Source organism: Scomber scombrus, chromosome 21 (assembly GCF_963691925.1).
Source record: "Scomber scombrus chromosome 21, fScoSco1.1, whole genome shotgun sequence".
In the NCBI taxonomy this organism is placed as follows: Eukaryota; Metazoa; Chordata; class Actinopteri; order Scombriformes; family Scombridae; genus Scomber; species Scomber scombrus.
Window position 1 is genome coordinate 21,068,790 of NC_084990.1, and position 20,699 is coordinate 21,089,488.

The window sequence follows — 20,699 nt, forward strand, 5'->3', positions numbered from 1 at the left end:
GCTGCACAGTGTTTTGGGACAACTTCTATCAGTTCCTGTGTGCTCTAAGGGAAGCCAAAACATACATAGAGAAAGTCTCCTGTATTAAAATATTGTTTTTTGATGGGCAGCTTTGACACCGTCTGCTCCCTTGGCCCTGATGCCACCTCCACCCTCAGGGGGCAATCAGCCGGTGATGGTGTCCAGACTGCAGATGCAGCTCCACCTACAAGGCCTGCAGCAAAACACCAACGCTCTGCGCAAACAGCTCTCACAGCTGCGCAACATGCAGGTGTGTAAACATGTGAATACAAAGGGTTTAAACTGCAGATACATTTGTTGTTTTATGTGTGTGTATTTATGACTTTACAATTGTACTATATACTGTACAGTCAGTTATCAGTTTATCTCTAAAACAAATATAATCTAATACAGCAGCCCTGCAGGAAATTCTACATTTAAGGAAATTATACATTTTTAATTTACCCTAACCATTTTTTGTAAACAATTATTTGTTAAATTCAGATTACATAACATCTTGAGAATATTTTGAGAACATCAATAAGAATATCAGAAAAGCAAATAAATAGATAAATAAAATAAGTATTTTGAATTCAACTTTACCGTGATTTTATGTATAGCAAAGATGCTATCTAAATAGAGAGATAGTAGAGAATTATTATTATTATTATTATTATTATTATTATTATCATTATTATTATTAATTATTATTATTATTATCATTATTATTATTTGAACACCTCTATCGAAGAGTTTCGACTAAATCTGAACATTATAACCTTAATTAAAGTACTTATTTGATGGAATTAAACTGCATTAGTATTAACTACAGTATGTGTACCTAATAAACTGAGTGTATTGTTCTGCGTGTGTGTACTCATACATCAATGTAAAAACTTTGTAAAATGTAGATGAATGGAAGTTAAAAATAACCATGTTACTTTGTGTCCCAGCTGGAGAACCAGGACTCAGTCCTGTCCCTGCTGAGGCAGACGGAGTCAGAGCTGAGCATCATGATGCTGGACGCCATGCGCACCCAGGAGGACCCGCTCCAGAGACAGCGCCTCCTAGTGGAGGAGGAGAGACTCAAGTACCTCAACCAGGAGGAGCTGCTCATCCAGCAGCTGCAGTGAGTTCAGAGAACAATTGATTTACTCAGCAAGGACGAGCTTTACAGAGAGTAATTAGTCCTGGTTGCACTAATGTGACGGGACCACACAGGGACTGCAGGACCTCACACAGTGTCAGGGGACATCCAAAGACATCACACTATGGGCTGGGCATCAAAACTCAAAATGTGTCTGTAGTAGCATTGAAAGTTGCCATCAAATATCTGGTTAGATTCGAGTCTTATTTGCTTAATATTTAATCATTTAGTTCCCAGTTTAAATCCGATTTGTGCCAGTTTTATTTTGGCGTATTTTCTGTACAGCTGCTCGGGTTTAGACAACATTTAACATGAGAAGTTTGTCTTCTTTGTCAAATGAAACATATGGTTTTGTAGAAAAAAAGATGTAGTTCTGGTATCCCTACAAACAACAGATTTTTTTTTCACTGTCTGCAGTCAAGAGACAGGAGGAGGACAACTGTAGTCCAAAAATATATTTTGTTTGCAGCATCAATCCAGTCAATATAATGTTAAAGTGAAAACATTAATATACAACATTGTCAGAAGATGTTAAAAGACAACAATAAAAAAAACTCCTGTATTAAAGTTAGTGCTGAAAACTCAACATGCTGAAAATGAGACGTTTTTAAACAGCATGAAGGTGCTGGACGTAAAATTATTCAGCACATGTAGCGTAGAGTGATGTGAATGTGTGACCTGCTCCTCCACAGCGACCTGGAGAAGTCTGTGGAGGAGCTGCAGAGGAACTCTTCGGTCAACCACGGCCTGGTGACCGAGCAGGATGTGGAGCAGAAGAGCAAAGAGCTGAGGATGCTGGGTGAGACGCTCACCGAGCTCAAAAGTAAGTGATCTGTTAATGACCACCTGTGTGTGTGTGTGCGTGTGTGTGTGTGTGTGTGTTTGTGTGTGTGTGTGTGTGTGTGTGTGTGTTTGTTTGGAGATGCACTGTGGTGTTTCAAGTATCCATGTTGTTTCCTGAAACGCTCATTAGTGTTTCCTGTTGTGCTTTAATGAGTTTGTCCACCAGTTGGTTTGCTTCCTGCTCATCTGCAGTCCATGAGTAGCCTTCCCTGCTGTCTCAGTTGTAGCTTTAACTGCTTGATTTTACTCCTAAAGTGCAATAAATTTAAGGATAATTAGTCTCAGAAAGTGAAACTACTGCCAGACTTCCTCTTAGTTTCCAACCCTGCTGCTTCACTTATTCAGCGTGTTACTCTTTATACTGTTTATTTTTTTATTATTGTCAACAAATCCCACAATAGGAAGAAAACAACAAATTGATCCTACTAACAAGTTCAAAACTCGATGTAAATTGAGCTCCACAGCTGTCCAAAAACCATAGCTCCCTAAAATAAACATATCAATGACTTAAACACATAAAGACCAATCCTAATATCCTCTGTAATACCTGACTCAATATGACACTGAAATCTTGTTGGCCTAGAACAAATCTTTGAAGAATTAAACAGATGACTTACTGCACATTATGGGCAATATTTCCTTGCAGCCATAGACTGTATATGAAGATGGATGTAGTGAGGTTTGACGTCATCCATTGGTTTCATTGGAGCCAGTTTGAAGTGATCTGTCAATTACAGCTGTTAATCAATGCCCTAATCTTAGTATTCTTTTTGCTGCATGTCTTATAAACAGTTTTGCTAAAGTAAAGCTGCTGCGTGATGTAAATACTTACCTCTACATCTTCAGTCACTTAAATGGTCCCAAATACCAAGAATAACACTTATTATTATTAAAAAATCATTAGCTGTGTTTTTGTGTAGTTGCAGGTCAAAGTTCAAGTGTTGCAACAGAATGTGAACTTTATGTCAAGGTGATGTTATACAAAGTCTCAGATGAATATTCATGGGTTTAGTTTTTGTTTTTTTTTAAACTTGAATTTATATTCATGAAGTTGTGGTTGTAGCCTCTTGTCCTGCTTCTCTGACCTGTGCACGTCTTCTCTCCATCTTGAATATTAATGACCAAATCCAAAGCTCAGTGGGGAACCTCATTAAAATAATATGAAGAATGACAATCACTGATTACATTTCCACCTACATGTAGAGCCTACAAATCCAAAACGGTGCTTTGGTTCAGTATTTGAGTGGCAGGTGGATAGTAAAGCTAAAAGTTAAGCTCATTTTAAAAATAGTAGCAGTGTGTTTCTAAAACAAACATGTCCACATATTTGAACAGACACTTTGTTTATGTAGCTTCACGTCAAGCATGCCCTTTCCTTTCATCTGACCGACCTCCACTGAATCCTCCTCGCTGAAGCCTTCATATGACAGAAAATCTAATTCCTTCAAATAGCAGCATCCTGCCCGTCTTCTCTTCATGTCTTCTTACCTGTAATCTCGCCTCCACTCCTCTTTTCCTCTGTCACTCTCCGCCTCCATTCTTCCACATATCAACAACTCAACACATGCCTCTTACACGCCACTTTCCCCATTCATCCCGTCCGTCTCCTCTCCTTCTCCTGATCCTCTTTGCCTCTCTCTCCCTCCTGTGCAGACCAGTTCCCCAGCCTGCAGAGTAAAATGCGAGTGGTGCTGAGAGTGGAGGTGGAAGCTGTTAAGTTCCTGAAAGAGGAGCCTCACCGCCTGGATGCCCTGCTGAAGCGCTGCAACACCATGACTGATGCACTCTGCACGCTACGCAGGTACACACATTGAACACTTCTCGGTTAACTCAGATAATGCCTTACTATTTCATTGCAGTATTTCCTCAAATAAAAGATTGCAGTCAATTAAAAGTTTGGACGAAAAAAGCTGGCCCTAAAATCAGACTGGTGAAATAACAAGGGTGCTTGGTGCCTGTTATATAATGTGCATGCCAGTTAAACCTGCGTGTGTAGCCCTCTAGCAGACTGTCATAGAGGTGGGAGGGGGACGCAGAGGTGTAAATACGTGTATAATGGCGCATATTTTAATACTAATGACAGCAGTGACACTCCATGAGCAGTGGTAACCAAGGTGACTAGGCTAAGCTGGCAAGTTTTCATCCCATGGATATATTATCTGAGCTGGATACCTGAGAAAAAATGGCATCCATTCAGTCCAAAAAGGATTGCTCAGCTGGTGCATACTTAAAAAAACATTTCTAGCGTCTGGATTTATTTCCACGTTATGTGGCCCAGGGAATATGTGCAGTAGTGTTTCCCCCGCTGGCCCATAGACTTCATATTGTGATGATGTCACTGTTTTGAAATTGCTTTTCTCAACTCGAGGACAGTTCTACAAATATGAATCAAACTTTCATAATGGAAAAAAGTCATAACTGACATAATTTAGTTTTTCCAGACATCTATTATCACTCTATTGTCTATTGACATCAATTGTATTCTATGTGGAAACTGCTCTTTGGGCCGCAGGTGTGATTTTTCACTGCAACACTGTGAGTGACCTATCCAGCTCTTATAATAGAAGAGTCATGACCTACTATAAATAATCATCTTGAAAGTCCTGTTGGAGAAGGTTTTGTCTGAATACTGAGAGATAAGATCAGAGGAGGTTTACACCGTCTTCATAATGACGTGTCTCATGCTGTTAATAGTGAGATGAGGATGAGTTCATAAGACGGCGTCTCAGAAGAGAAGATTATATCATCAACGCATGTGGTTAATAATGATGTTGAGAATCCACTGATATTGTCAATTCAATACCTGAGTTTGTCATTTACTGTTATCCCCCTTCACTGTATTGTTTAAGTAATGTATATTTACATATTTATTATGTCCAAAATGTAGTAGCCTGTGGATAAAGTACTTTTGTATAAGAGTCATCATAGAAATAATTAGTTATTTTAACATTAGTTTATCAACGATAACTTTGATAAATGTCATTTATTAAGTAAAAACACTGAACATTTGATGCTTCAAGCTTCTAAAATGCTCATATTCCTGCTCTTCTCTGTTTTATATTATTGTGAATTGAAAATATTTGGATTTGGACTGTTGGTCAAACATTTGACGATGTCACTTTGGGCTCTGGAAAATATTTATAAGACAAAACAATGAAATTAAAATAATAAAAAGGGAATGTCAGATTAACTGATGCCCAAACTTGAAGTTGTTGTAGTTTCCTGAGTGTTTCTCTAAAGCAGTCTAGGAACTTCATGGTGTTCTGTGTGTATTGTAGTCTTTTGTATCCCTCCTACATGTACAGACAAGTCACCGAGGGTGTGTGGAAGAGCCCTGAAGATCTCTCCAGCCAACAGCAGAAGAGAGCGGAGGACCTGAGCCGCAGCTCTGACCTGGATATCCTGAACAGCCCTTCTCTCAGTCTCACCGACCTGAGCACCAGCGCCGGCCTGGCCAACTGGATGCCCGTGTCCGCCGGTGACACGGACGCTTCGGGCCCCGAGCAGGACATCCAGTCTTCGATGAGCTTCAGAAACCGGGTTCTCGATGATCTGCCGAGCCGGCGTCCTGGCGATAAATCTGTGTCGGCCGAAGTCAGACTGGTAATCACCTTATGATTTAAGGGGCAGTGTGTGGTTGGGTTTTAAATGTGTCTTTTATTATGCAACACCGTGTGTGGATATGTCAGGGCGAGCCAGATTGCAAACATTTGAAATTGCATCTGAAGGTAGTTACATTTCCTATTGAGACCCGGTGAACAAGCTAGCAGCAGCAGTTACTTAATAATCCCATTTGTCCATGTAATATTAAAAAAAGCACAATGCATGAATGTGTCTCCATTATGTGTCTGCAGCTGCGCCTGTTAGCAGTTTGCATGTCACAGCCCATTATTCGTCTGTATCTGTTTATACGTCAGGCAGCAGAGCGGGACTGGGAAGAGAAGCGTGCCAGCTTGACCCAGTTCAGCGCCCAGGACATCAATCGCTTGCTGGAAGAGACCCAGGCTGAGCTGATGAAGGCCATCCCGGACCTCGACTTTGCTGCCAGGCACATCAACAAACCGGCAGTGCCCCCGAAGCCCCACATCACCATCCCAATAACCTCCACCACAGTCTCTTCTCCTGCAGCTGGGAGCACCGGGACCACAGCCACTACCACCACACCCAGCGGGGACCAGCAGACCGGCAAAGTGCAGATGGCTGCCCAGAAGCTCAACAGCATGGAAGGGGGTGGTTCCCATCGAGGGTCTGGTGAGCTCTATTATCAGACATCAATAAATTCTCCTCATGCAATTGAGTTTGGGGTAAGAAATACATTTACAGACTGATGGATGATTTAAATGAATCATGATAAATCTCCCTGGTCAGCCTCTATTCTTTTAACTCTTACATCCTGTTCATACTGGGGCATTTGACAGTATCCCTTCATAACATATTCACTTATACCTATATGTCCATGATGGGTCAATATCAACTGATAATATCGGCTGATTGATACATCGGTCAGGCTTTACTCTCTATGCATAATTCCCAACCCACAAATCATTCATGTGTACCTCATCAATCATTAATAGATTGGTGATTAATTCTTAATGATGCTTGAGAGTGTAATCTTTAGTTTTTTATGTTTTTTGTTGATGGAGAAAAAATATTTACAATCAACATATAACATAATATGTGATGATAATGACTGATTATGATGGTGGATAAACACAATTTTTGAATTTTTGAATAAATAAGAGTCAAACACTCCGATCATAGTCCAAGTCTGTGTATCAGCTCCACAAAAACATTTTTAGAAAGTTGAAATATTTCAATTTTTTGTATATTCTGCATCGCATGAGGATAAGTTATCAAATTTCTAGCTAGAAGGAAAGTTTTTAAAGTGTTTTTTCTTCTCTCAATTGTAAAAATGGGTCAAATTAGACCCTTAACAGTATGTAGAAGTTAAGAGGGTTACTTTAATTTTGGACATTTTGATCTTACAATAATTCAGTACATATAATCAGTACATTTCTACAACACAGACTATTCATATTAGATGGATTTAGTTCTGAAAGTGTTGCTCTCTGTTTACAGTTGACCTTAATGTGACCAGATACCGCACAGAAAAGCCCTCCAAGTCTCCGCCTCCGCCTCCACCTCGCCGCAGCTTCCCGTCGGTACACGGCATCACCACCAACCGCACCGGAGACGTCATAGTCACCAACAAGAATCTGAAGGTGAGATGCCTTCAGGAGCTTTTCTTATTATGAATTTCAGACATCTGTTCTTTTACATGCACATTTCACGGTTAAATAAAGCTCAAGTGGAGTCACGTTGAGGTTAATCAAAAATAAGAAATACTGATAAATGATGGTAAAATGAAATTAGTATTAAAGTAAGCATGAAGGCCAAGCCAGGAGTCTTTTATAACAATAGTCACGGTGTGAACTACAAAGCCAGATGTTTGCTGCTAGAATAACAGCTGATAAAAGCACCTCACTGCCCTCCTTTTTTTAAACGCTGACCAGGTTTGTGTGAGCAACAAAATAAACCAGCAACCTGCGATTTCAATTAAGGTGACGGCAAGAATCTGAATGAGCGATGAGATTTTGTCATTTTGCATCTGTTTCAGTGACATTTTACAGGTGAACCACACCTATCACAGCTGCTGGAGGTGGTTGTTGAGCTTGCATCGTGTCTCTTTCCACACTGACATCCTCTCTCTGTGGTTTTTATACAAAATACTACAAGATGTTATACAAAATATAGCAAGAAACCAGTAAATAATCTTTTAAACGCTGGATATTTTCAGTCAGTGAAGCTTCTAGTTGCCTCTACATTATGCAGCTTCATTTTGTAAAACAATCTCGACGGAGCACTTTTCACGAGACAAGTTGGATTCTGACCCACATATTAAGAAGCCAGACGCTCTCATGTACAACAGAGCGAGATTCCTGTTGTCTAGGGGCGGTTTTAGGTTTACTTGTCAGGCAAGCACAGGCTACCACTGCTCTAAAGCCCTGCTGATCTCTCTCTGTGGAGAAACTCGCTGAGCAGAATTCACTTTTCTGTCCAGAGCAGTCTGAAATCTTTAAAGCACTGACTCAACAAAGACCTGTGACAGAATGCAGGGCAGGTTTATTTGTATGGCTCCTTTCAACAACAAGGCAATACAAAGCGCTTTATATAAAACATAAAAGACTAAATGTGGAAGATTTACAATATAAAACACTATAAAAAGGAACATTTCAATAGAATAGAGGTTTTTTATTGGTATATATTGGCGCAGATGCTTCTATATTTCAGTAGTAAAAAGCACCCTCGGGATTTCTCTATAGCTTTCTGTCTAGCATCATGTTGTGATAACCTCAGCATCAGTCAAATAAAATCGGGAAGATATAACATTTCAATTTATTTATTCGTTTTTTTGCCAATATTTCATACAGAAACCCTGTTTTTTAGATTGCTAATGGAGGTATTCTGTTAAAATGATACCTTAAATCTAAAAGGAAAACATACTGTTAGCTGTGCTGGATGGATAATTCTCCTTCCTGTATCATAAACATTTGACTAAAAACATTTCTCTTTCTTAAACATCATTATTTTCCTTTTCTAAAAGATTATGATTTTTTTTTTTAGCCATGTTTGCACAATGTCAGCCGGTTGGTCCACCGCTTTGTTTCAGACTGAAACTGTCACCAACTATCAGATGGATTGACATGAAATTTGACACTCACATGCTTGTCTCCCTCAGGAGGAACTGTAATAACGTCAACTATCCCTTTACTTTTTTTTTTTGTAGTGGCATCATCTTGTCAAATTAAGCTAAGTGGAGCCTCTCAGAGCTCCTACCACAGCTCTTTGTCCTATTAGTAGTTACTTCATGTCTCACCTCGATGCTGAAGTTGTGCTTTCTCAGCTATCTTTCTGCACCTTGATGCTACAATAAGCTCTCCTTGTTTACTTCTGGCTTCTCTGTCAGTTCGAATAAGCCAGTCCGCTGTCCTGTGACCTTTATCGGTAATACACCCGCGGGAGTGCAACGGATTGAAGTTTCTTTTGTTATTTTGGAGACATTCTTGGTGAACTAGAGACACCAAAGTACATAAAACTCTACTAAAAGCTTTCAGCTGTTTGCAAGATGATGACACAGTAGAAGTTGCTTTTAGTTTTACCAAAGATAACTGACTGTCTTGGCTCCGTCTGTAAACAGGATTCACCAAACTGGCTTTTCTGACAGAAGCTTGGTGCTGCAAACCTTCCTACTCATAACCATGAAATATGAACCCTCATCTACTGTAGTAACTCAATCTATAGATGCTTTAATGTCTTTATTTTGTCTCTGCAGTTGGAAGATGATGGTGACATGTCTAAAACTCTTGTAAAGCTGAGACGGACCGCCTCTGACACCCCTCGACCTGCCTCCACCCCGCCTGTGATCGCAGCGTCGGCCATTCAAGACGACGACGACGAAGAGAGGATTATCGCCGAGCTCGAGGTAAGATAGTTTGGACTCATCAGTTAAACGGTGGTGTGTGTGTTCCTCATTTCTGTTTTCATGCACATTTTCTATCGGTGTGATAACATGTCTTTGTCACACTCTTCCACAACAAACCGTGGATCAAAGATATTTCAGAGAGCGCCTGTAAAAGATTCCCCTTGTAATAAAGCGTACAGCACCCTACCAAAGGCCACCCCCACTCCTCCATGCACCTTTGGGTCGTTGGGCAGAAAGGTAAATTTAAAAGTCCTCTGCCACACCTGTGGACCTTGCCTTTTAATTCTTCTACCTGTTGCTGTTTTCCTACGTTTTCTATTCACAACTTTGCTTACCGTAAACCTTTATACTCACTAACACAGTGTAAGCACTTCTATTCAGTCTAGAAGCCAGAATTCAAATGAAAAATCTTTAAGCAGCACACAAAAAAATCCAGTAGTCAGTAACGTAACCTTGATTACACGTGCACATCTTTTGAAATGCATTCTTTCACTCCAATGTCAAAGTATTAAGTTTGTGTTAGAAAAGATAATTGCTCTGAGTTTGTCCTTTTAGAAAAAATCAAATTAGAATATGAGCTCAGTTTCAGTTCAATAGATGAAGAGGAGATGAGTTAAATACAATACATGGATCTGTAGAGTCCTAGTTAGTTTTATGGCTAAATATGTTGGGTTATCCCACACAGCATTTCAAGACAAAGCTATTTATCAAACACCAAAAAATATACAACATATATAAGTGGGGACCCCAAAATGTCAGGTCTTACATCTTCCAGTACTATCTTTCTAATCCCCTTTAAAGTGCTCTCCTTGAGATGTGCTACACTTCCTGGAAGCATTTCCTGTGGTCATCTTTTATCACTGTGTCCAGAGCCTCCTTTAATTCTTCCTGGATTTCTTTCCACGATAGCGAATCTTCTCCGTCCCTTTTTCAGTCCCAAATTTGAGTTTACATCGAGCTGTAGGGATACTGTACACTTCCTAGCAGATAATCCGATTACTGCATCGTACTCCCGTGCTGTCGTTGGCTTCCAACAATTTTTGGGCTCCCCCTCATATCTTCTGGGATCTCATGTAGAAAACCAAAAGGAAAAACAACGTTGTATTCACATTACAGGAGAAAGAAAGAGTCATTATATGACATCACATAGCATGCAGTGTGGTTGCAGCTGTAGGTGCTGTACTGAACTTCTCTTTCTAACCTTGTTAACAGTTCCTCTCTGCTGACTCAGCTTTCTGCTTCCTCTGAACACCTTACACATGATATTTATGAACATTGGGAAACTTTAAAGTGATTTTTTTTTTTCTTTTTTTTGTGTATGGCTTCATTCTCTCAGTTAACCACTGCTGTGGCTTTGTAAACATGCACTCTTGTAATTGATGGTGTGAGTTGCAGTGAGTCAGCGTGGACTGAAGCAGATGATTAGTTTTGCCTGGCAAACTTTGAGCGGCGAAGGGCACATCTTGACAGCTCCGGTGACACATTTTTAGCTGAGTAAAGAGGTCTTGTTTTTGTTGGAATTATCACACAACGGCACTAAGCAGGTACCTGTCAAAACACAGGAGAGCGACAGGGAGAGAGAGAGAGGGTTGGGATGGGCACTTCAGGTTCAGAGCTGCACACACAAATGTTTCTCTGAGACAATCTATTTCAATCCAGATTTTTTTTTTTTTTTAACTGGCTGAAGGCATTTAGGGAACCGTGCTATCGTTAAAGTTTTAGCCAACAGTGATCAGTGTCAGCAGAATAAAAAAGGAAAGATAAGATCCTAATATTGGTCATTAAAATGATATTTCCCGTGGTAGAGCGGTTTCATTTTCAGTGCACATCCTGATTATGAATTCATGAATGGTTTAGAGCCAAAAGTAGACACACTGCAGGGATTGTCTGTAACATTGTTTTCACTTTGTTTGTTTGTTCAACATGAACTTAAAAAAACAGATGTGAAAAGCAGGAGCTCAATTCCAAAGGGTTCAAACACAAGAAACAATCACACAGTGACAAAAGACATGCAGGTTGAGCCAAGAGGCTTAGTGTGTGGCTCCGCTTGAGTTCAAAAGTAACAAACAACAATCATCGTGCACACCTGATTGTACTGTTATTGATGCAAAATCAATTCTAACAGTTGGCAATGAGGAAGCTTTTACACATTTTCAAAACGCTCTGAGTAAACTCTGAGTTTTCAGTATGAAACTCAGAATTTGGCATTTAAAGTTCTTAAAGACACAGACTGAAGCTGATGACTGTTCATAGTTTGGTAATTGTTTATAGTGCTTAAAAAAGCTTTAAAATGTTAAATTATTATTATTTCATATTGAAAACTAAAGAAATAACATAATGTCTGACAGCACATCATCAATTTGGAGGATGTGCACATTGTATGTATATTATGTGGCCAACAATATGTAGATAATATTGGTTGCAGGGCATTTAACAATCATTTTCTCAATTAAACATTTCGTCTCTAAAATAACAGAAACAGCTGCAGGTGATGTCTTCAGATATCTTGTTGTGTCTAATTAAGAGTCCAAATTCCAGAGTTAATTAGTTTACTATAAATTATGACACACAAAAACAACCTTAATCTGAAAAAATCTTAATATAAAGAAGCTGCAACCATTGAACAGTTGTTATTTTTTCATAATATTTGCGATAAGAATTACAAAATATTATTTGATTATAAACAAATAATAGCCAGTTCTAATGAATGCAAATCAATGCACAGCACACCATGTGTTTTAGACATTGCTGCAGTACTTTCTTGTTATCTTATCTACCTTCAGGCTTTCTTACTCTAATTTAAAAACAAAAACTTCCGTCTAGCCCTTTTCTTACAGCTCGTCAGCCACCTGATTTGTGCCACAGTTCTTTTGAGTCTTTGTCCTCTAGCATTTGACTATTTGCTTTGCTTAGCATAATGGACAAAAGCGTCTTCCAAATAACAAAATGTAAATGAAGTCAGTCAGTCAGTGCTTTACATACGTCGTCTACATTTGCATCATACAAAACTTGAGCTGTGTTTCATGAAAGGAACCTTTTGTGTGGCTGATTTTCTTCATAGAGCTTGGTACAGAAGACAGAGTACTTTTGTTTGCAGTGTAATGTGAGGAGTTTTGTTCTTGTCTGCGTTTGACAAATGCGTCACTGCTGCAGCTGCCTGCACTATAGAGCTTTTTCCTCATACCTTTGGGATGAACTGGAACTAGTTTTAGACTTCAGCAATCATTTCTGGGTTGTTATACTTAGATGTCCACTTGTTTTTCACCATGTAGCGACCATTTATGGTGCTGGTCGCTGTATAATAACTCAGATTTTAATGGCATTTCTCTTTTTTTGCTCCCACAGAATAGCAGTAACTCTCCGGGGCCGACGAAGGGTCCCACGGTGGCAGCCAGGCTCAAACACCTTCAACAGGGCAGCCTGGAGAGGCCCAAAACCCGCAAACAGAAAGAGGATTTCCCCAAAGTCCAGGGCCAGCAGCAGGTATTCCACTTCTAAAACCTCCACCTCTGATGCTTCGTCTGACTCTCCTCCTCTGTGCTGTCACTTCAAAAGGAGGTTCCCCCCCCCCCCCTGCGACTTGGCCCTACCAGCAGACAATATGAGATAACACAAAAACCAGAGGGGGAACTATCTACAAAAAAAACATTGATTTTTACCAGTTCTTGATGTGTGTTTTGACATTTGAGTTACTGGATCTAAACTAGCTTGCTTAGAGAACAAGTTTTTGTCGTGCGAGTATGTGGATGTTTTGATTTCCAGAGGAAGGTCTTGGTGGTGCTTGTGACTGATTAAAACTAGCTTTATTATAATCATAGTCAGATCACTTCAGATACATCCTTTGCCTCCATTGTTCGACATAATCTTCAATAATGCCACGGAACGATTTCATATCTCAAAGTCAAAGTGGTGATATTTCAGCCATGTATTCTCTCCCTGAATCCTCATCTCTCATCTTTCTCTCTCTTTCTCTCTACTCATCCAATAATTACCTCATGCTGCTCTTTTTGTATCACCCATCCTTTAAATCTCTAGGTTAGCAGGCAGTGCTGAAGTTGTTGCACGCTATTTTACTACAACGGCGTGGCTTGTATTCAAAGATCACATTCCAGCCAAGAGGCCAATCCATTAAGCTACTGCAGCTCTTAGAATTGCCTTTTAACAGCTCTGATGCTACAACCTTTATGCAAGAAGACAAGAGTGAAGCACAGGTTGCAAGATTACCTGAAAAAGCTGTTTTTTCTGTTTTTTCTTTTTTTTTTTTTTTTTTTTTTTTTTTTCAGTGTACGTTAAACTCAATTTAATGGCAAAAAAAGTCTCAGTTTTTTGGATGGAAGAGGAAAAATAAAACGCACACGGAAGCAACGAAATGCAGAAGAGTTGAATCTTTTAAGCAACTGTGCTTCTTATTTTTTTAATTGTAGTTGTAGTTCAGTTGTAACCCGCTCCACACTTCCCACATAGCCAGTATATAAAGATATATTCAAATATTTTGAAGTAGATTAGATTAGAACAATCTGTTTGGCTACATAATTGTACAAAGAATATAAAAGTATCACTAAAGAAGAAATTAAAAAGAAGAAAATATATATATTATGTACACAATGAATATACAGTTATCTGTATACATACGAATATGTGCCAAAAAAACATATACTGCAGGTTGCAGAGCAAAGAAATCTTGAGGTAGCAGTGTGGAGATACGTAATGTGCATAACAGAATATTTCACTAAATTTCAAAGATTTATACCTAATTGTGCATTTTTATTATAATTTAGAGCTTACTGGGTTTGCAGCATTGAAATATTTAATATTGATTAAACTTTTAAACCATCAATCTTAACTTCTTTGAAATTTACAGTATTTTCAGGTTGTGCAATTTCAAAATCATTTTCTTTTTGATTGTCTGGGCTCTGAGGATAAATAATCAATCCTGGATGTGTTGGATGTGTTGTCAGTCAGTTCAAATGAGTAAATGAAACTTCAGTTGCTTATAAAATTCAAATAATCTTTCTTTGCTTCCAAACTAACATCCATACTTCCAAACTCAAACACAGGAGGTGAAACAGGATGTGGATTTAATCTTCTAGTATCTTGGTGCTAATGATGTCGACTTGAGACACGTAGAAGTTGAGAAAAGTTCAATTTAAGGCAAATATTCTGTTTTCTACATAAAAGTGCTTTAAACAAAATGAACTAAAAGCTGCTTCCATCTATATGAAACAACTTCAACAAGCTAGTAGGAAAATACATTTGAAATCACAGATGAACATCGCTCAGGAGGCAAACTAGTTCTTCGTATGCTAGTCTGATTGCAGAAGGAGAAAATAAACTCAGTATGTAAATGACCATCTCAGCTCTAAATGCCTGCAAGCTTCAGGCTCATGAGAGGCAGGAGAGAGTCTGTATATGTGAACAGGAGGTTAAAGTCAGTACTTTGCCGATGAACTCTGAATCACAGCCTTTAAATGTGAAGCTCCACTCGTCTTATCTGCTCCTGCAGACACTCCAAGCCGCCCCTGACCCGTTGAGTGGAGCAGCCTTGACCCATCCTTGGCCACGGTCCTCTTAAAGAGAGCTTTCAGAAAATGATAACACAATCCAACCAGTCAGTCAGTCTCAGCCAGAGAGCACCTGAGCTGCTCACACAACCCACATTTTCTCATCCTGTCTGTTACTTATCTCCAAGACTGCATTTAGGGCAGATGCAGGAATCTTTTTCTGATTAATTGATAAACTGAAAGGGTTTATTTTTTTACCCGTTAAAAAATACATGACCTCATCTTTAAGAAATGCATTTAAGAGTTTATTTTTTTCCTCTCACACTCCAATAAGCAGCTTCTCCACAGCCGCTCAGACATCTTTAGAGACTTCACTCTGTATCAGGCTACGACTTCCCAGAGAGGACAGTGTCTTTGACAACACCTCCCATTAGCAGTTACAGCAATTAGCGCATGGCTAACATGGTTGACCTACACTTGACACGGCGAAGCAATCTGGGCGAGCGTGGCACTCCCTCCACAAAGAGACGACCGGTATTAGTATTCATGGCTGGTTGTGTCTTGTGCTAAGTCTGCATATCAACTCTAATGTGCAATCTGATATTTTGCACCCTGTTTCCCTCGGTGCTTTTTAAAATTTAATTAGATTTTATATCTACGGTTACAGAACCTGCAAACAAGCAGCATAAATTCCTTTTTTACACAGTCCGGTGTGAGCTCATGGCTTGAGATAATGTCATCAAACATGGTGTTATTCTATTAGGTATCTTCAACATGGTGCAGAATGGTCTGTACACAATACTCACTGTAGAATATCTATTGTAATTTAACATACAGATAAAGTGTTTTTTTCTTTCTTTTTTTTTGGTCCAGCATCAGTCGATGTAAATGCATCTGTCACCCTGGTGAAGGATGCATTAAACTTCACACGATGCCTGTTTGAAAATCAGCAGAAGTGGTGCAATAGGTTAACTATACATGGACTGTGAAAGTGTGTGTTACCCAGATGCTATTAGACTATAGCCTCAATCGCTAAAAACTGTCAAAATGATGTGTCCAAATGCGACATGGTCCATCTCAAAACGACACTTATTTTTGACATGTGTAGGCATGCTTCTCCATCAGTAAGCAGCATTAACCGTGCTGCATTTGCAACACGCCTACAGTTTACTCCTGCGGTTGATGGTAACGTAGCTGCTCTGCTGCATAAAAAGAGGCGGTGCGCTTTCTAATTCCTCTTCAAGCCTGGGTGGTGCACCTGTCTCTGCTAGTCCTTTAGTTCCTAGGAGCACTGAGAGTGCCACAGATGCACCAGTGTCCCCCCGAGGCACCGAGCAGCACCGAGCAGCACCACAAACTGTTTTCTTTTGTTGTTGAACTTAAGCTGTTGTCGAGCTCGGATTGTTCCCCCCTCGTACACCCTGTTCTAACACAGTTATACACACTGTGAGCATTCATGAGAAGTGAAAAGCCTTTTAAGACTATTTTATTTCTCCTGGCATCACAAGCGGGTGTTTATCCTCATGAGGAAGACTTTATCTTCATCTGAATACTTGTAGACAAAACTGTGATTTTTGTCCTCTGAGGATTCTGTGCTTTTAAAGGATAAGTCTGGTTTATGACAACTTCACTCTTACTTAGATAGCATTCCATCTAACCTGAATCTCACATTGAATCTGCTTATTAAATGTATTTAGGTTAAACTTTTTATACATTTTATATGTTAAAAACAACTTGGAAGAAAAGAGCAAGAAGAGACAACAAAGTCATTGGTGCTAAAAGCAACATTCATTATTATTTTTGGCCACTTTGACAGCAAAACAAGATGAAAATACACAACACTAACATATATAACATAAGTAATAGAAAGCATGTTAGCATACAGTTGCTTATTTACACATCCGACAGACACAGAATAATACTATCATTCATTCTGAATCATGTTTCTTTGCTCCTAATGAACCTAAGTCCAATATTTCTCTTTGAGCTCTGTTTTTGGTCTCCACCACCTCATGACAGAAGACTCCTTTAAAGCTTCTCTTTCTTCCCCAGCTAGTCGCTAACTGTGTTTGTCTGCTGTTTGATGGCTTTATCAGAGCTTCTTCCACTAAAAAACAGCTGCATTTTGGCACTAGAAACACAGTTAATGAGAGCTGCGAGAATGAACCAAAAGAGTGAAGTTTCGGGTGGTAAAACCAAAACTATGAGCTGAAAGATGCTAAAATACTCTGTACAGCTGCAGCAGATAATACTACAAGCAGCTCCTTTCACATTATAACAGGCAGTTAAAATTTGGATCAGTGCAGCTTTAATGAAGCGAAGTATTCTGTCAGCCTGGAATTGGAGCTGTCTCTGAGTTTCCAGATCTCAGTTTCATCATAACTGAGAGAAACGATGCACCAAACAAGTTGTAAAAAAAACAGATTTGTCCTTTAAGTATTGCTGGCAGTGTGCAGGCAGACACTCCCACAGTGGCATGTCTGTCTCTTACATGCTCAGTGCAGTAAACACTCCGCCATTAATCTTCCTAAATGTAAGATGTCTGTTCTCACAACCCCCTTTTTGCCTCACTGAACATTTGGACGGACAAACGGTCACCAGCCATGTGTGATTGTGTCTCAGATCGGAGAGAAAACTTGTGGTCCACTAATGTGCAGAGTCATTCCTTAACCCTGGCAGGGAAGGGGACAGGGAGCAGACGGGGAACAGAGGGGGGGCGGCCAGGTTTCGGTTGTTTTTTTCCAGTCGGTTTATTTATTTGGCACCTGAAGGAGCCTCGGAGACTCTGCTGCTGCTGCTGAGCTCTTAAAGGAAGATCAGTTCAGATAGAAGTAAATGTTTTCTCAGCAACATCCAAACAAAAGAGCTGCGGCCAGAGAAACTCTCCTCTATTTTCTTCCCCTGTCTTTCTCTTCTCATCGCTCCTCTTCTTCCTCCTCCTCCACTTTTCCTTTCCTGGTCTCCTCTTCTTTTCTTCTTTCCTTATCTCTCATCCTCCTTTTTTTTTCTTTTTCCTTTTCATCCTCTACCTACTCTCCTTTCCTTGCCTCCTCCTCCTCACTTTTACATTTCTTGTCTCCTGTTCTCATTTTCTCCTTTCTTCTAGTCTCGTTTATTTTCTCTCATTATCTTCTCTCTTCTTTTCTCTCAATTTCCTCTCTTCCACCTTTACTTCCTCCTATATCTCTTACACTGTCTTCTCTCCTCGTCTACTTCCTCCTCTTCCTTCCTCATCTCTTCTTCTATGCTTGTTTCCTCCCTTCTTCTCTCTCATCTGCTGATCTCTCCTTTCTTATCTTTTTGTCTCTTTCCTACTTTCCTTGTTTCGCTCATCTCTCCTTATCTCCCCTTTCCTGTTTCCTCTCCTCATTTCCTTTCCTCCTTTCCCTTCTCTTCTGCTCCTGTCCTCTCACCTCACCTCTTTTTTCCTTCCTGTCCTTCTTTCCACATCTTGCATTTTCTTCCCTTCCCTTTTTTCTTATCCTTTCCTCATTTTTCCTTCCTTTCTTCTTCTCTCCTTCTCTCCTCTCCTCGTTTCTACATCCCCATCTCTCTCATTTCCTCCTCCTCACCTCTCCTCCTTTCTAACTTGTCCTCTGTCCTCTCAGATATCTCCTATTGTGCATTACATTATCCCACCTCTCCCGCCTTATATTTCATCCCTCTCTCCATCCATCCCCCCCTCCTCCCTGCGTCACACAGAGAAGGAGAAGGAGCTGAATAAGGACACATTTTCAGTCCCAGAGTCCTGACAGCAGATCAGCTCTGATCTCAGCGTCATGTCTGCCCGTGTGCGTCTCTCCTCGCTCTCTGATCTACACACGAGCACGAGGACTGTCACGCCGATGCACCAAAACCTGACGTCCCCGGCGGCCAATCAGGAAATCGAAGCAGAGATTAGCGGTAGTGCGGGGGGAGGGAGGGGAGGGGAGGGAGAGTAGGGGGTGTACACACACAGATGATCACAGATGACAGATTTAAGAAAAAAAAAAACTTGAATTACATTTGTCTGTTTGTAAAATTTTGATTTTTGTCTTTTTTTTCCCTCCCTTTCACTGCTTCTTGTTTCCATTCAAAAAATATTCTCGTCTTGGTTTTTTTTTGTCTTTTTTTTGCTCTTTAATCTTCCCCACTTCTTGCTTGCTTCGTTGGGGCGCAGCGCTGAGCTTTTGTGATTGACTGCTGCTTCTTGTGCTACAGCAGACAACGCTTGCTCATCCCTTCTGGCCAATCATCAACAAGCCTCTCTGACGTACCCCCCCCTCCCCCTCCCCCTCGCCTCGCCTCGCTGCTGCTTTTTTCCTAACATCAGTTTGGTCTGTGAAAGCCAGTCTTTCTTTCTGTTTTCGCTCTCTTCCTTTTGCTTTCTTTCCATTCTCTGTCTGCTTCTCAGGTCTCAGCTGGACTAATTACGTGAGGAGTGAGTACTCGGATCATTCTGGTTTTTTGGACTCAATACCTAGTTGAGGTTGTGAAGGCGTGAGATTGTTGTCATCTAAAACAATTTGTGCAGCTAGAGGTCACCAAAATTATTACACAAGGGACGTCATAACACACCTAAAGGTTTATACATTTGGAGGTAAATGCATAATCTGCTCTGGACCTGCAGTATGGAGAAGTCACTAACCTAACATCAGTGTTGCAAATCCATCTTCCACCACATCTAACAACCAAACACTATATCTGTGTCCCAATTCCACATTACACACTAATTCTCAGCAGGTTTAGAGTCTGTTGTGTGTGAAAGAAAACATAGTTACTCTAGTATTGATAAGCAGTACAGTATATAAATATCTTAATAAAGCACTATAATGTAGCTGTAAGCAGATATGAACAACATAGCTCCCTTTGGGCACCCATAGGTGGAGGCTGGTATATTTTAGTTATAATTTGCTGACTAATACTGTACATTAAGATGTATATCTGCTCATAATTACACTATAGTGTTATAGACCATTTATGAGATGTTTATATACGACTTAAAATATCTAAATTGTGGGATTTAAAGAAAAGTGTTACTGAAAAAAGGGAGAGATGATATTTTTAAAACACAAAATGATCCAAATAGATGAAGCTGTGGTCGAGGCTTATTGACTTTTAGTCCTCACGGGTATAATTGTCAAGCTCCAAAAATGTAGAAAATAAAGGGAAGAAATCCTGCGTTCATGTTACAGTGTTATCCAGAAACTTACCGCGATTGCACCTATTTGATTGGTCAACGCCAAATGATGTCACAGTGCGGTGTGACTCGGCATCTGATGCAGCACAGAGGTCTGATTTAAATGAATAATGTTTTTTTTTTATTGGTTTGTTTATTTGTTTTTTGAACATGACTGAGCTCCTTACAACAATTAAACTGATCTCCACGTCTAAAACTGGGGGATTACTCCTTTAAATCTAGTAGGGGGTGGAGGTGAGTCAGTTTAAGAAGAACTTGAAAAACAGAAAAGTATAAAATCTTTGGAAAATTTTACTTTCTTTTTGTATTTTAATGTCTACTTAACTTAACAAAATCAGTGATTTCCTTGTATTTCATTATTTCGTGATTGTACAAAATTATAGAGTACATTGATTTCTTGCGTACTGACAGTATTAACAGTATTAACGGTAATAACAGAAACATTATATTAATTATAAAGAACAGACTGTGTAGAATTACTGTGTTTTATGGAATTGGGACATGGCTAATATTGAACCTATTTTCAGAGTTTTACCCCTCTATGAT

General features: G+C 39.7%; 1 protein-coding gene across 1 annotated transcript in view; it reads left to right on the top strand.

Annotated features, from left to right (window-relative positions):
- srcin1b (SRC kinase signaling inhibitor 1b) overlaps positions 1-13,021 on the top strand; it is a 58,799-nt gene extending 45,778 nt beyond the window's left edge. Inside the window, exons 11-20 of the mRNA XM_062442266.1 lie at positions 111-271; positions 954-1,129; positions 1,840-1,970; positions 3,644-3,791; positions 5,269-5,593; positions 5,908-6,241; positions 7,070-7,212; positions 9,324-9,473; positions 9,603-9,710; positions 12,819-13,021. Coding sequence (XP_062298250.1) covers positions 111-271; positions 954-1,129; positions 1,840-1,970; positions 3,644-3,791; positions 5,269-5,593; positions 5,908-6,241; positions 7,070-7,212; positions 9,324-9,473; positions 9,603-9,710; positions 12,819-12,971 — 1,829 coding nt within the window. The 3' untranslated portion in view covers positions 12,972-13,021. The remainder of the gene's footprint in view (positions 1-110; positions 272-953; positions 1,130-1,839; positions 1,971-3,643; positions 3,792-5,268; positions 5,594-5,907; positions 6,242-7,069; positions 7,213-9,323; positions 9,474-9,602; positions 9,711-12,818) is intronic.
- Positions 13,022-20,699: the final 7,678 nt, after the last annotated feature.